The sequence below is a fragment of the Lithobates pipiens genome, unplaced genomic scaffold (assembly GCF_037356315.1).
Source record: "Lithobates pipiens isolate NorthernLeopardFrog02 unplaced genomic scaffold, aLitPip1_a1.2 Scaffold_19, whole genome shotgun sequence".
Lineage (NCBI taxonomy): Eukaryota > Metazoa > Chordata > Amphibia > Anura > Ranidae > Lithobates > Lithobates pipiens.
In genome coordinates this window covers 8,669,372-8,683,282 of record NW_027507764.1, presented here as the reverse complement: position 1 = coordinate 8,683,282, position 13,911 = coordinate 8,669,372, and the positions used below count along the sequence as shown (strand labels likewise).

Sequence of the window (13,911 nt, the reverse complement as noted above, 5' to 3'; positions counted from 1 at the left end):
TAAGAGGCCAAACCCAACCCCTGAAAAACAACCCCCCACATCATAATCCCCCCTCCACCAAATGATTTGGACCAGTGCACAAAGCAAAGTCCATAAAGACATGGAGGAGCGAGTTTGGGGTGGAGGAACCTGACTGGCCTGTATATAAGGGGAATTATGGTGGGGGGTTGTTTTTCAGGGATTGAACTTGGCCCCCTTAGTTCCAGTGAAGGGAACTCTTAAGGCGTCAGCATACCAAGACATTTTGGACAATTTCATGTTCCCAACTTTGTGGGAACAGTTTGGGGGACGGCCCCTTCCTGTTCCAACATGACTGTGCACCAGTGCACAAAGCAAGGTCCATAAAGACATGGATGAGCGAGTTTGGGGTGGAGGAAGTTGACTGGCCTGCACAGAGTCCTGACCTCAACCAGATAGAACACCTTTGATATGAATTAGAGCGGAGGCTGCAAGCCAGGCCTTCTCATCCAACATCAGTGCCTGACCTCACAAATGCTCTTTTGGAAGAATGGTCAAACATCCCCATAGACACCCTCCTAAACCTTGTGGACGGCCTTCCCAGAAGAGGTGAAGCTGTTATAGCTGCAGAGGGCCAACTCAATATTGAACCCCCCGGACTAAGACTGGGGTGCCATTAAGGTTTATGTGCGTGGAAAGGCAGGCGTCCCAATACCTTTGACAATATAGTGTATTGATAGGCAATTAGCGGACCTCCAGCTGTTGCTAAACTACAAGTCCCATCATGCCTCTGTCTCTGGCTGTCATGCTTGTGGGTGTCAGTGTCTCCCTATGCCTTTTGGGAATTGTAGTTCTGCAACAGCCGGAGGTCCGCTAATTGCATATCCCTGATACAGTGTATGTGTGCTCCCTGGTTTGGGACACCCCCCTCTGTAGAGTCTAGAGGAAAATCAGGTGACTGAAATACTAACTAGAAGCACTATACAAAGCCTGCTGAATTTGGCTAGTGAAGCTAAAAGGCAACTCCGATTTTTAGCTAAAGATTTTCACAAAGAACCTTTTACACTGCAGGATATACAGGTCCTCTTCATGCGTTCAGACGGGGGCCTGACTCCGATGCCCAGCTTCAGCGGTTCCCGTGCCATCCTCTCTGGACCAGCAGGGGGCGTGGTAGGATACGCCATCACTACCTATCAGCCCGACGATCCCCAGCCTGTCATTGGCTTCGATATGGGAGGTGAGATGGTTGATTGGAGGCCCAGGGGGCGGATATTACATTATACAATCAGCCCCAGGAGTTCTGTACTATGACATGCTGGGGGGGGGGGGTGTAATTTGTTGTGTTTTTTTTTTTTTTTTTCTTTTCATTTGTTACCATTCAGTTGTGTTCTCTTGGCCTAAGAAGAAGCAAAATTTTGTCCTAAAGAGAAAAAAAGAGTTGAGGTCTTTTACTCTTTTTTTTTTTTTCTTTTCTTCAATAAAATTCCAGTACTACAAGGCAGTTAAACAATGATAGGCGGGAAAAAAATTGCATAAAAAATAAAAATAAAAATAAAAATCATAAATCCATCTTTACCATTTCCCCCCAAAGTCCTTTACAATAGACACGCCCCTTTTTATTGTATTCTCTTGGTCAAATATGTTGAATGTAACTTGGAAATTGTCCCATAAATGATGTCACTGTTAAAAACTTCCTGAAAATCCATTAAAAAAATATATATTTTTTTAATAAAAATTTTTTTTCTCTCTCTCTCTCTCTATATATATATCTATATCTATATATATATATATATATCTATATATATATATCTATATAGATATATATATATATATATATATATATATATATATATATAATATATTTTTATTATTATATATTTTTATTATTATTATTATATATTTTTTTTATTATAACAATAATAAATATTTAAATTTTTTTTATATATATTTTTTTTCCTTTTTTTATTTTTTTTATTTTAATGGATTTTTAATATCCTTATTTCAACTCACTTGATTTCAAGTATATGAATATTTTGTAGTTTTGATTCCAGGCAGCTAGACGAGCTAAAGGCTCAATTTAAAAAAAAAAAGAAAACATTTTTTTACTTTTTTTTTTTTTTTTTTTTTCATGATATACTTCCCTTTTTGCTGATACAAAAAGCCTGTTGTTTACAAACCTCAATAGCTCAATTAGAAATTTGCACACACACAAGTAAATGAATCGGAGCAATGACTCTGTCTTCTCCCTCGTGCCTAGGGCCACTGATGAACATTACAGCCAGCCCTCCTGTACCGGGCCAGGGCCCCATTAGTTCAAAAGGGGCAGGGCGGGCTTAGGCACCTGCCAAGCGGGGGGGGGGGGGTGACTGTACTGCCTTATTGCTGACACTTGTGGCTCTTGTGCATCCTATTGCAGCACTGCTAACTTCTACTCTCTCCCTCTAATTTCAGTATGTGCCCCCCCCCCCCTGTGTGCCCCTTTCCCCCACAGTGATGCCGGATTCCCTCCTCTGACGGGAGTTGCTGGGGGCACACAGGGAGATGTTTCAGGATGGAGAGTGGGGGGCGGGGGCAGGTGAATATGTCATATTTACCGGCCCCTTCCTTTCCTGAATGAACACAGTACTGATCGCGCTTGTGTCCATTCATCACTGAAGCATAGTGAACTGTGTTTACTATGCTTCGGTTTGTGACTGAATAGGAAATCGCTCAGCACTGAGCACTTCCCATTCATTAATCGGTGTAGCTGAGGTTGCAGAGAAAGGGACTGACGAATCTATGTCCTCAATCTCTTTCTCAATCGCAAATGTGAGACATGAGGGGGGGGGGAGGGTTGTTTAGATCCCTCCCATTTTACAAAAGCCCCACCAACAGGGCATTTAAGAAAATTCCTTATAAAAAATAAAAAAATGAAATCAAATTCTTAAAAATAGAAAAAAAAAATGAAGGACTTGTTTACATGTGCTTTGCTCTCTGAAGATCAGTCAGCATTTGGATCACTCTTCAGGGAGCATTTGACAGCCTGTAAGGAGGCAGGCTGCCCTCCTCGCCTCCTGTTTTTAGTGCTCCACAACCATGTGGTCGCGGGGCGCTTTCAGAGCAGAGCGGAATTTCACTTGAATGGCTCTTGTTTGATGGGTAATATTATAAAATATTTAAACTTTGGGGGAAAAAAAAAGACTCAAAACCATTACAAGTTGTTTTTTTCTTCTGTTTGTCTGATTATTGGTTGTCTCCGTGTCTGAGGAAAGCCGATAATCCGCATTCCAGTTACATTTACACTGATAATGCAGTGACTGTCAGTGCCGCCTCATCAGTGCCCATCAGTGCAGCATATCATTGCATATCAGTGGCCCCTCATCCATGCAGCATATCTCTGCCCATCAGTGCAGCAGATCATTGCCGCCTATCAGTGCAGAATATCAGTGCCGCCTCATTGGTGCCCATCAGTGCAATGTATCAGTGCTGCCTATCAGTGCCTTCTCATTAGTGCAACATATCAGTGCCTCCTCATCAGTGCAGCTTATCAGTGTAACTTTTCAGTGCCCATCAGTGCAGCATATCTGTGTCCATTAGTGCAACATATTAGCGCCAATTAGTGCCTCCTCATTCGTGCAGCATATCTCTGCCCATCAGTGCAGCAGGTCATTGCTGTATATCAGGGCAGCATATCAGTGCAGATTTTCAGTGCAGCATATCTGTTTCCATAGTGCAACATATTAGCGCCAATCAGTGCAGCATATCACCCCTCCTCATCAGTGCAGCATATCACCCCTCCTCATCAGTGCAGCATATCTCTGCCCATCAGTGCAGCAGATCATTGCTGCCTACCAGTGCAGAATATCAGTGCAGCTTTATTGGTTCCCATCAGTGCCGCCTATCAGTGCCTCCTCATCCGTGCAGCATATCAGTGCAGCAGGTCATTGCTGTATATCAGTGCAGCATATCAGGGCAGCATATCAGTGCAGCTCATCAGTGCAGATTTACAGTGCAGCATATCTGTTTCCATTAGTGCAACATATTAGCGCCAATCAGTGCAGCATATCACCCCTCCTCATCAGTGCAGCATATCTGTTTCCATTAGTGCAACATATTAGCGCCAATCAGTGCAGCATATCTCCCCTCCTCATCAGTGCAGCATATCTGTTTCCATTAGTGCAACATATTAGCGCCAATCAGTGCAGCATATCTGTACCTCCTCATCAGTGCAGCATATCTCTGCCCATCAGTGCAGCAGGTCATTGCTGTATATCAGTGCAGCATATCAGGGCAGCCTCATTGGTGCTCATCAGCGCAGCATATCAGTGCAGCTCATCAGTGCAGATTTTCAGTGCAGCATATCTCTGCCCATCAGTGCAACATATTAGCGCCAATCAGTGCAGCATATCAGTACCTCCTCATCAGTGCAGCATATCTCTGCCCATCAGTGCAGCCTCATTGGTGCCGATCAGTGCAGCATATCAGTGCCCATCAGTGCAGCAATATATCGGTGTCCATTAGTGCATCATATCATTGCCACTCATCAGTGCCCTTCAGTGCAGCCTCATCAGCACACATCAATGAAGAAGAAAAATTACTTATCTGCAAAATTGTATAACAGAAAATAAGATTTTTTTTTGTTTTTTTCGTTTGTTTACCAAAAAATAACCCCCCCAGTGGTGTTTATATACCACCAAAAGAAAGCTCTATCTGTCTCAAAAAAATATATATAAAAACGTGTACAGTGTTGTATGACCGCGTAATTGTCATTAAAACTATTACAGCTCTGAAAGATGAAACTTGGCCTGGGCAGGAAGGGGGTAAAAGTGCCCGGGACTGAAGTGGTTAAGTGATTTTATTATTTTTTTCCCTTGGGAAACAATTATTGCATATGTCCTGTCAGTAGGATCTCTATAGTGACTTACCCCCCCCCCCCTTCTCTCTCCGCCTTCCTCCGCATGGTAGGTACATCTACGGACGTCAGTCGATACGCCGGCGAGTATGAACACGTCTTTGAGGCCACCACGGCCGGAATCAGTATCCAGGCCCCGCAGCTCGACATCAACACAGTGGCCGCAGGAGGAGGCTCCATGCTCTTCTTCAGGTCAGAGAATTCTACAATGTCCCGTTTTATTGGGGAAACAAAAACTGTTTGTTTTACACTTTTATTAAGTTCTTCAGAATAAATTGTCCCGAACGCTAGACGACCTCCATCTGTAGAATGTATGTAGGAGCGCGCACCTGTGTGCACTTCAAGTTCTAAGACCACACTGCTGCTAACAGACCAATGGTGGCCATACATGCTTCCATTTTTTATTTTTTTTTATCCAATGGCTGTGCAAGTCAATCAAAATGATTAAATAGGCAAACAATCGAATAGCCATAACTTGCCTTCCGATCAATTTAGACTCTGTTTTAGATCAGATTTGATCTCTTGTCTCTGTGTGAGCTCAGTGCCGGTGTGGTGGGCGGTGAGCTCAGCGCCGGTGTGGTGGGCGGTGAGCTCAGCGCCGGTGTGGTGGGCGGTGAGCTCAGCGCCGGTGTGGTGGGCGGTGAGCTCAGCGCCGGTGTGGTGGGCGGTGAGCACACAAAGTCCCACATTTATCAAATTGATCAGTATATTGTACAAAAGTCCAACCGGTACAAACAGACCTGGCGGGGAGGCACACCTGTCCAGAGCCACTTACAAACTATAACAGCGATGAAACCGTGGTGTGAAGACCCAAAGGTGGAAACCGTGGTGTGAAGACCCAAAGGTGGAAACCGTGGTGTGAAGACCCAAAGGTGGAAACCGTGGTGTGAAGACCCAAAGGTGGAAACCGTGGTGTGAAGACCCAAAGGTGGAAACCGTGGTGTGAAGACCCAAAGGTGGAAACCGTGGTGTGAAGACCCAAAGGTGGAAACCGTGGTGTGAAGACCCAAAGGTGGAAACCGTGGTGTGAAGACCCAAAGGTGGAAACCGTGGTGTGAAGACCCAAAGGTGGAAACCGTGGTCTGAAGACCCAAAGGTGGAAACCGTGGTCTGAAGACCCAAAGGTGGAAACCGTGGTCTGAAGACCCAAAGGTGGAAACCGTGGTCTGAAGACCCAAAGGTGCCAAGAGGAACGCCATGCACCCCTAGCCAGTCTACACCCAAGGGGAGGCTTCCTAGTGACTAAAAGTATCCCTGTGTTCTCCCTACTCCTCTGGAACCTTCCCCTTTCTCTATGCACTGTCCCCTAACAGATGGGTGAACCTGTCCCCACCATAGCCACTCTTATAAAGTGTGCCAAGCCTGGAGATCTCTGCCTCACCCAAGATGGCTGCCAGAGTCACGTGGGGCACCAGCATCCAATTGGATAGCTGACTGGGCTGGCTTTCAGTCTTTGAGTTTTTGATGGTGAACAAGTACAGAGATGAGAAATATAGAGACAGCAAACAAAATAAAAAATAAAGTATTTTCTGAAGTGGACCACAAGTTACTACCTACCCAACAGTGGCAGCCTGTGCATTGTTTGCACATGGGCACCACCCCCCTGAAACCTCTGCCGCTTTCCCTATTCATGTGCCCAGCCCCTTTCAGGATGCCGGACACATGAATTACTATGGTGGGGATAGGCGTGGGGGTGTGTATTTTCAAGCACGTGATTAGAGCCAGAGGATCTAATAGGCTTCAAAATAGGGTGGACTCAGGGCGCAGAGCACTGCGTCCCGATCCCACCCTGCTGTGTGGCATAGCGAATGAATTTTCGCTATTTTCACACGATCCTATTGGATGCCTAACGCTTTGGCAGAAGAGGACACGCAGCGGAGGAAGCCTAAGGAGCCAAACGGAAATAGGAGCAGCAGCCGCCACTACAGAAGAGGCGGAAGAAGCCCCATCACTCGGTAAGTGCCGCCGGACCAGCTGGATGGGGGAGGGGGGTTAGTGAAGTGACAGCCGGCCCGGGGGATGCGCCTGGCTGCATTTGGTGGGCACAGTGAGGCTGCAATTGATGGGCACAGTGAGGCTGCAATTGATGGGCACAGTGAGGCTGCAATTGATGGGCACAGTGAGGCTGCAATTGATGGGGGGGGGGGGTTCAGTATTGTTCAGTTTGTTTGCCCCCCCATGCTACCCAATCTTCTCATGACAGGTGTACTATCAGTGAATGAGATCCTGAGGGTGTAGGAGGATCATGGAGAGGTGTACCTGCAAGGATGAGATGAGATGAGGGTTGGGACAAGGGGTGTGCACTGGAGGGAAAGCTGCCCTGGGCACAGCGGAGCAAGGGGGGCAGAGATTGGATACGGGGCAGGAAACTCATTCTACGGCATGCAATAACAGTGGGGGAGGGGGGGGCGCAGTTCCGCATCCTTGCCCAGGGCGCTAGACAAACCTGTTCCGCTACTGATGAGATGATAGAGGTTTTTCTTTTGTTTGTAGCATAAAACTAATCTTTTTATTTATTTTTATTTTTTTCAGGTCAGGATTGTTTGTGGTCGGCCCAGAGTCTGCTGGAGCCCATCCGGGTCCTGCATGCTACAGGAAAGGTAAAGTAGAGATGAAGATAAGGGTAGAGATACAAGCAGGGTGTACTACGGGCATGTGCCATATCTGGATGTGTTTCAAGAGTTGCATGAGATGGCCTTTTAGAGTTCTTGAAGACACTCCCCCCACACATCCATGTCCTCGGTGCCCCCTCCCATCACATTATTATTATTATTATTATTATTATTATTATTATTATTCAGGATTTATATAGCGCCGACAGTTTGCGCAGCGCTTTAAAACATTGGGGCAGACAGTACAATTACAATACAATTCAATACAGGGGGAATCAGAGGGCCCTGCTCGTTGGAGCTTACAATCTAGGAGGGAGGGTCAAGTTATACAAAAGGGTGATAGCTGTGGGGGATGAGCTAATGGAGAAAATAGTGCCGTTGTTAGATGGAGGCAGGATAGGCTTCTCTGAAGGGGAACATTTTCAGGGATCGCCTAAAAGTGGATCAATTTGGAGACAGTCTGACAGATTGGGGTAGTGAGTTCCAGAGGATGGGAGAGGCTCAGGAAAAGTCCTGGAGGCTGATATGGGAGGAGGTGATGAGGGAGATAGAGAGTGGGAGGTCTTGGGAGAAACGAAGAGGGCAATTAGGTTGGTATTTTGAGTCTAGGCTAGTGATGTAGCTGGGGGCAGAGTTGTGGATGGCTTTGTAACTTATTGTTAGTATTTTGAATTTAATTAGTTGGGTGAGTGGCAGCCAATGGAGGGATTGGCAGAGAGGGGTAGCAGACACTGTGCGGTTTATAAGGTGGGTCAGTCTGGCAGCAGCATTCATGATGGACTGAAGGGGGGAGGAGTCTATGTAAAGGTAAGCCAATGAGGAGGGAGTTGCAGTAGTCAAGGCGAGAGATGACCAGGGAGTGAATCAGGAGCTTTGTGGTTTCATTGGTTAGAAAGGGACGTAGTTTAGAGATGTTGCGGAGGTCGAGGCATCAAGTTTTGGAAAGTGATTGGATGTGGGGCCGAAAGAGTCCAGGATAACAGCCAGCATCCTGACATGGGGGGATGGGTGGACGGTTGTGCCATTACTCTTGACAGAGATCGGGGGAAGAGGAAGGTGGGGGAGGAAATATTATGAGTTCTAATTTGGACAAGTTGAGTTTGAAGAAGTGGTGTGACATCCATACAGATACGTCTGTTAGTAAGTTGGTGATACGTGAGGAGAGTGATGGGGTGAGTTGAGGGGTGGAGAGATAGATTTGGGTGTCGTCAGCGTAGAAATGATATTGGAAGCCATGACTGGCCATCAGCTGTCCCAGGGAAGAGGTGTAGATTGAAAATAAAAGAGGTCCAAGAACAGAACCTTCGGGGACCTCAATGGAGAAGGGAAGAGGAGTGGAGGAAGTAGAATTGTAAGTGACACTGAAGGTGCGTTGGGATAGGTGGGATGAGAGCCACTGAAGAGCACAGTCAGAGACTGATGGAGTAGACTCCCTTTACATAGGACTACCCCAATATCAAGTTGCGCGCTTACAACTTATCCAAAACACGGCGGCAAGGTTGATAACAGGAAAAAAACCCTGGAAATCCATCTCCCCTTCCCTGAGGAGCTTACATTGGCTAACCGTGAAGAATCGGATCACATTCAAGACCCTTTGCCTCACCCACAAATGCACACATGTAGACGCTCCCAGAGAAAATAAAACACTACACACCCAATCACAGTCTTCGATCATCTAGCCAAAACCTCCTCCTCATTCCCAAATCCCGCAACAAATCAAAGGGGGAACGGAGATTCGCTGTCCAAGGACCACGGCTATGGAACGCTCTACCGACCTACATCCGCTTGGAAGAAAACCATCAGGCCTTCAGGAAAAAAACTCAAGGCCTTCCTCTTCTAAGACGCTTGACAACAAAGCACGAATACAGCGCCTTGAGGCCATTCAGTTCACATTGTAGCGCTATACAAATGATTCATTCAGTAAAGTTTTTTTGAGGAGGAGGGGTGATTAACCATGTCAAAGGCAGCCGAAAGGTCCAGAAGTAGGAGTACAGAATAGTATCAATTGGTTTTTGCAGTTAGGTCATTTGTGAGTAGGGATGAGCTTCGTGTTCGAGTCGAACATACGGTCGACTCGAACATCGGCTGTTCGGCGAAGTCCGAACATTTTGGTCCGTTCGCACCAAATTCGTGTGGCGCTCACGCCCAACAATGCTCATGATTGGCCAAGCATGCACTGTGACCCCGCATGCTTGGCCAATCGCAGCACCAGCAGCGAGGAGAGCCATGATTGGCCACAGGCAGGATGCCTGTGGCCAATCATAGCTCAGGCTGTGTAGTGCACGCCCCACACTATATAAGGCCGCCAGCGCGGCGGCCTTGTGTAGTGTGTTGGCGTCTGAAGCAGTGGGTGTTCTGTGTACCTTCAACACAGTACACACCGATCGTTTTCGGCCGATTTTCGATCTTGCTGTTGTGTAGTGGTTATTGTCTGTGTGCCCTGACCGCAGTATACACCGCTATATTCACCTCACCTATATAGCTAGTGATCTATCATTTATAATAGAGCTTGCAGTCAGTAGTGTTAGGAGATAGTGCGTGCTGTCTGCGTGCTCTGTACCCAGTACATACCGCTATATCCACCTACATAGCTGTTCTCTATTTGAGCCCAATTGCCATCTGCAGGAGTTATTGGAAGTTGTGTGTGCCTCCAGCACAGCACAGTATACATCTGTATATACCCCTTTATCTCTGGTGTTCTATAATAAAGGCATCTGCAGGAGTTAGTGGGTGTTCTGTGTACCTTCAACACAGTACACACCGATAGTTTTCGGACGATTTTTGATCTTGCTGTTGTGTAGTGGTTGTTGTCTGCGTGCCCTGACCACAGTATACACCGCTATATTCAACACACCTATATAGCTAGTGTATTGCCCCGTCGAAATTTAGCTGTCCGAATTTCCGCCAGCCAAAAATTGATAGCAGGTTCTCAATTTTCCCAATGTAATAACTTTCTATCGGTTATTCCGATCGTGTGTATGCAATTCCGACATGCCAAAAATCACGCTTGCTCAGATTCAACTACGAGACAGAAGCTGTTGGCTACTGGCTATTGAACTTCCTTTTTCTAGTCACGTTGTACGTGTTGTACGTTGCAGGTTGCAGTGTGGTGTGGTATAATATTTCACAGGAGGGCCCCTTCCTGTGCCCACCCAGAGTAACTGTGAGGACTTAGTGTTGTGGCACCAGCACCACAACCACCAAAGGTCAATTTTTCTACCACTGTTCAACAATGGCATGTAATTACAATTCTTGATATAATCGTTCACAGCAGGGCGCTCCAGCGCCCACCAAGAGTCACTTTCAGGGCTTACAATGTTGTGGCAAAACCAACACCTTGTTCCGCCATTTCTGCAGAGTATATAGGGCAGGCCCCTACTTTCAAACATCCAATTTACAAACATCTCCTACTTGCAAACGGAAGGAGACAACAGCAAGTGAGATGAAAAAAGATGGACGACAAAACAAATTATACAGGGGTGATAACCCTTCCCTATGTTTTCCAAAAAGCTTAAAAATTTTTTTTTTGACTGGAGCTACACTAAAAATGTACCAGTTGAAAATTACAAACAGATTCAACTTAACACAACAAACCTACACAGTCCCTGTCTTGTTTGCACCGCCTGTATACTGCTGTTCTGAGTATATAGGGCCTGGGGGCCACACGTATTTCCTTTTTTTAATATGGGTACGGGGTTCTCCTTAATATCCGTACAAGACCCAAATAGGCTGGTAATGGGCAGGGAGGGCTACCCATGCCATTTTTCTCAATGATTTTCAACCATATTGCAGGAACCAGATATAACATTAAAACCGCAAGCAGCTTTAAATGACGTTATTTCCGTTTAATGTCATTTTGTGCAGGGACTGTTCTAAACACGGGAAACACGTGGCACTTCACAGGCATACTACAGACACCCCCCAGGCACCATATTTAAAGGAATATTTCACTTTTTTTTCCACTTTAATCGTCATTAAAATCAGTGCTCCCGCCAAAACGGCCATTTTTAAAACTTTTTTTTTGCATTGACCCATGTCCCCTGAGGCAGGAGCCAGGTCCCCAAACCCTTTTTAGGACAGTATCTTGCATATTAGCCGTTAAAATTAGCACTTTTAATTTTTTGAACATTCGAGTCCCATAGACTTCAATGGGGTTCTAACGTTCGTACAAATTTGGGGTCCGTTTGAAAGTTCTGGTGCGAACCGAACCGGGGGGTGTTCGGCTCATCCCTATTTGTGAGTTTTAAAAGGGCAGTTTCTGTGGAATGTTGAGGGCGAAATCCAGATTGAAGAGGATCAAGAAGTTATAGTCCTCAGAGTCCTCAAAAAAAAAACCCTTGTGCCACTGTGCTCAGAACCCCACCAGCAGAATTTTTGGGGTTGTAATGGCATACCCAAGTACCCCTCTGGCACTGAGAGCAGGGCACATGCAATATATGCTTTACCCTAGATAAACCACTGGTGGCGCTAAGGCTGTTGGCAGAATTGTTTGTGGTTGGACCAGTTTCCTGGAGCCCATCCAGGTCTGGCATGTTAGAGGACAAGTAATAGCTCCTAAAGTGGATGTGAGGATAAGGGTACAGAACCCAGAAGGATGTAGTACAGGTATATACCAAAACCCTTAGACCCCCTCCCTTCACATCAGCAACCTCCACGCTTGATTTCTCAGAGCCCCTCTTCACACCAGATTCCTCAGAGACCTCCTCACATCAATGTGCTCATCAGACTTTTTGAGGGTGCAATAGCACAACCAAGCACCCTCTGGCACTGCCCCAACATGGCACCCCCTTAAAGTAGTTAGCATGTCACACATGCCATACCCTGGATATGCCACTGGAGGCTGGAACTGTGGGCAGATTAGAAGTTGCAGCTTTTCATTTTCTGGGCACAGCCTGCCTCTGGTTCTACAGCAGGAGCTCCCACTGAAGGGTGGCAACACCACTGCTGTATTGGAAATGAGCTGGTGAGCGTTGTCACCCAACAACAGGAAGTCCAATGGACATTTATAATAAGCAGTAGGGTCACCAAGTAATATTTTGTAGATTGCTAGAGCATAGATAAAAATTATTTATTTATAGGTACATAGAGAGTACTATAGATAATTGAAATCCATCTGTAGGCTCCTCCCAATTCCCACCGCCGCAGGTTGTATTCTTTTTTTTTTTTCTTGTTCTTTCTTTTCTGTCATTGACCAGTCCACATTGATGAAGAGATGGCGTTGACCCTCTCTGCATCATTACACTGTGAGTATAGGGTGCCATATTGATTTCCCCTAAAGGGGCTGGTCCAAGCAGAGGCGGATCTCTAATTAGGCAAATTAGACGGTCACCTAAGGCCTTGCACTCACAGGGGCCTCACGACTCCCTAATTAAACAGCCGCCTCTGCTGACAATGGCGCTGAGCTTCGCGCAGCAGCGGGTTAATGCTGCCTGTGAGCTCCATGGCCCGGCAGTGGAGAGATAGAACGGAGCCATGGCTGTGTCTTGCAAGACACCCTGCACCCACAAGGAATGTCCTTAGTGTTCCAGATTGGTTGACTTTGGGCAGCCAGCAAGACTGAGGACATCTAGTGGCAGGAAGGATTTGCTGTGAGGGCATGCAGAGTTTTGCAGCCTGTAGTATGATGTCAACCAGGGGTCTCCATCTGGTGCCCCTCCTAGCTGTTGCCAAACTACAAGTCCCATGAGGCATTGCAAGGCTGACAGTTACAAGCATGACTCCCACAGGCAGATGCACGATGGGACTTTTAGTTTCGCAACAGCTGGTGGGCCACCAGTTTAAGACCCCCTGATGTAAACCCTCTCATTATTTGGTTCCCAGGGGGACCCCTTACCGTGACGGATGCCAACCTCTGCCTGGGCCGCTTAATGCCCGACTACTTTCCTCGGATCTTCGGCCCCTCAGAGGACCAACCTCTCTCCAAAGAAGAGACAACCCAGAAATTCCAGCAACTGACTGCCGAGATTAACCAGTTTCAGCACAGCCGTCCAGGTGGAGGAGCGGCCCTCAGCGAAGAGGAAGTGGCCATGGGCTTCATCAGGGTGGCCAACGAGGCCATGTGTCGGCCAATCAGATCACTTACTCAGGTAGAGATTGCCTTTTAGTAAGCTATGGCCTTTTCCACGTGCAAGTTAAAAATGATTACCTGATCCATTTACTTGTTTAACTTTTAAAGTGTATCTAAACTTTTTAAAATAAGATTTTGGATGAAGTTTTTGGAAAGGACGAGAACCTTGCCTAAAATCGCATTGCTGTCTTTGTCTCTTCTAGGGAGTTCCGCCATCTTTGTCTGTCTTGGTTACCATTGTCACTGCCTTCCGCGGCATGCTCAGGTCTCCTCCTGTTTCATCGGGAGAGACCATAGCCAGACAAAGGCGGAGTTGGCTTTGATCGGCTGTTTGGTATAGTAGTCTAGAAGCGATGACATGACTTCCAGTTTACCCCGGATGT

The 13,911-nt window shown here is 46.5% G+C and overlaps 1 protein-coding gene across 1 annotated transcript in view; it reads left to right on the top strand.

Annotated features, from left to right (window-relative positions):
• Window positions 1-13,911, top strand: part of OPLAH (5-oxoprolinase, ATP-hydrolysing) — an 84,902-nt gene that overhangs the window by 30,292 nt on the left and 40,699 nt on the right. Inside the window, 4 exon segments of the mRNA XM_077490490.1 lie at window positions 1,030-1,195; window positions 4,903-5,041; window positions 7,382-7,449; window positions 13,282-13,547. Coding sequence (XP_077346616.1) covers window positions 1,030-1,195; window positions 4,903-5,041; window positions 7,382-7,449; window positions 13,282-13,547 — 639 coding nt within the window.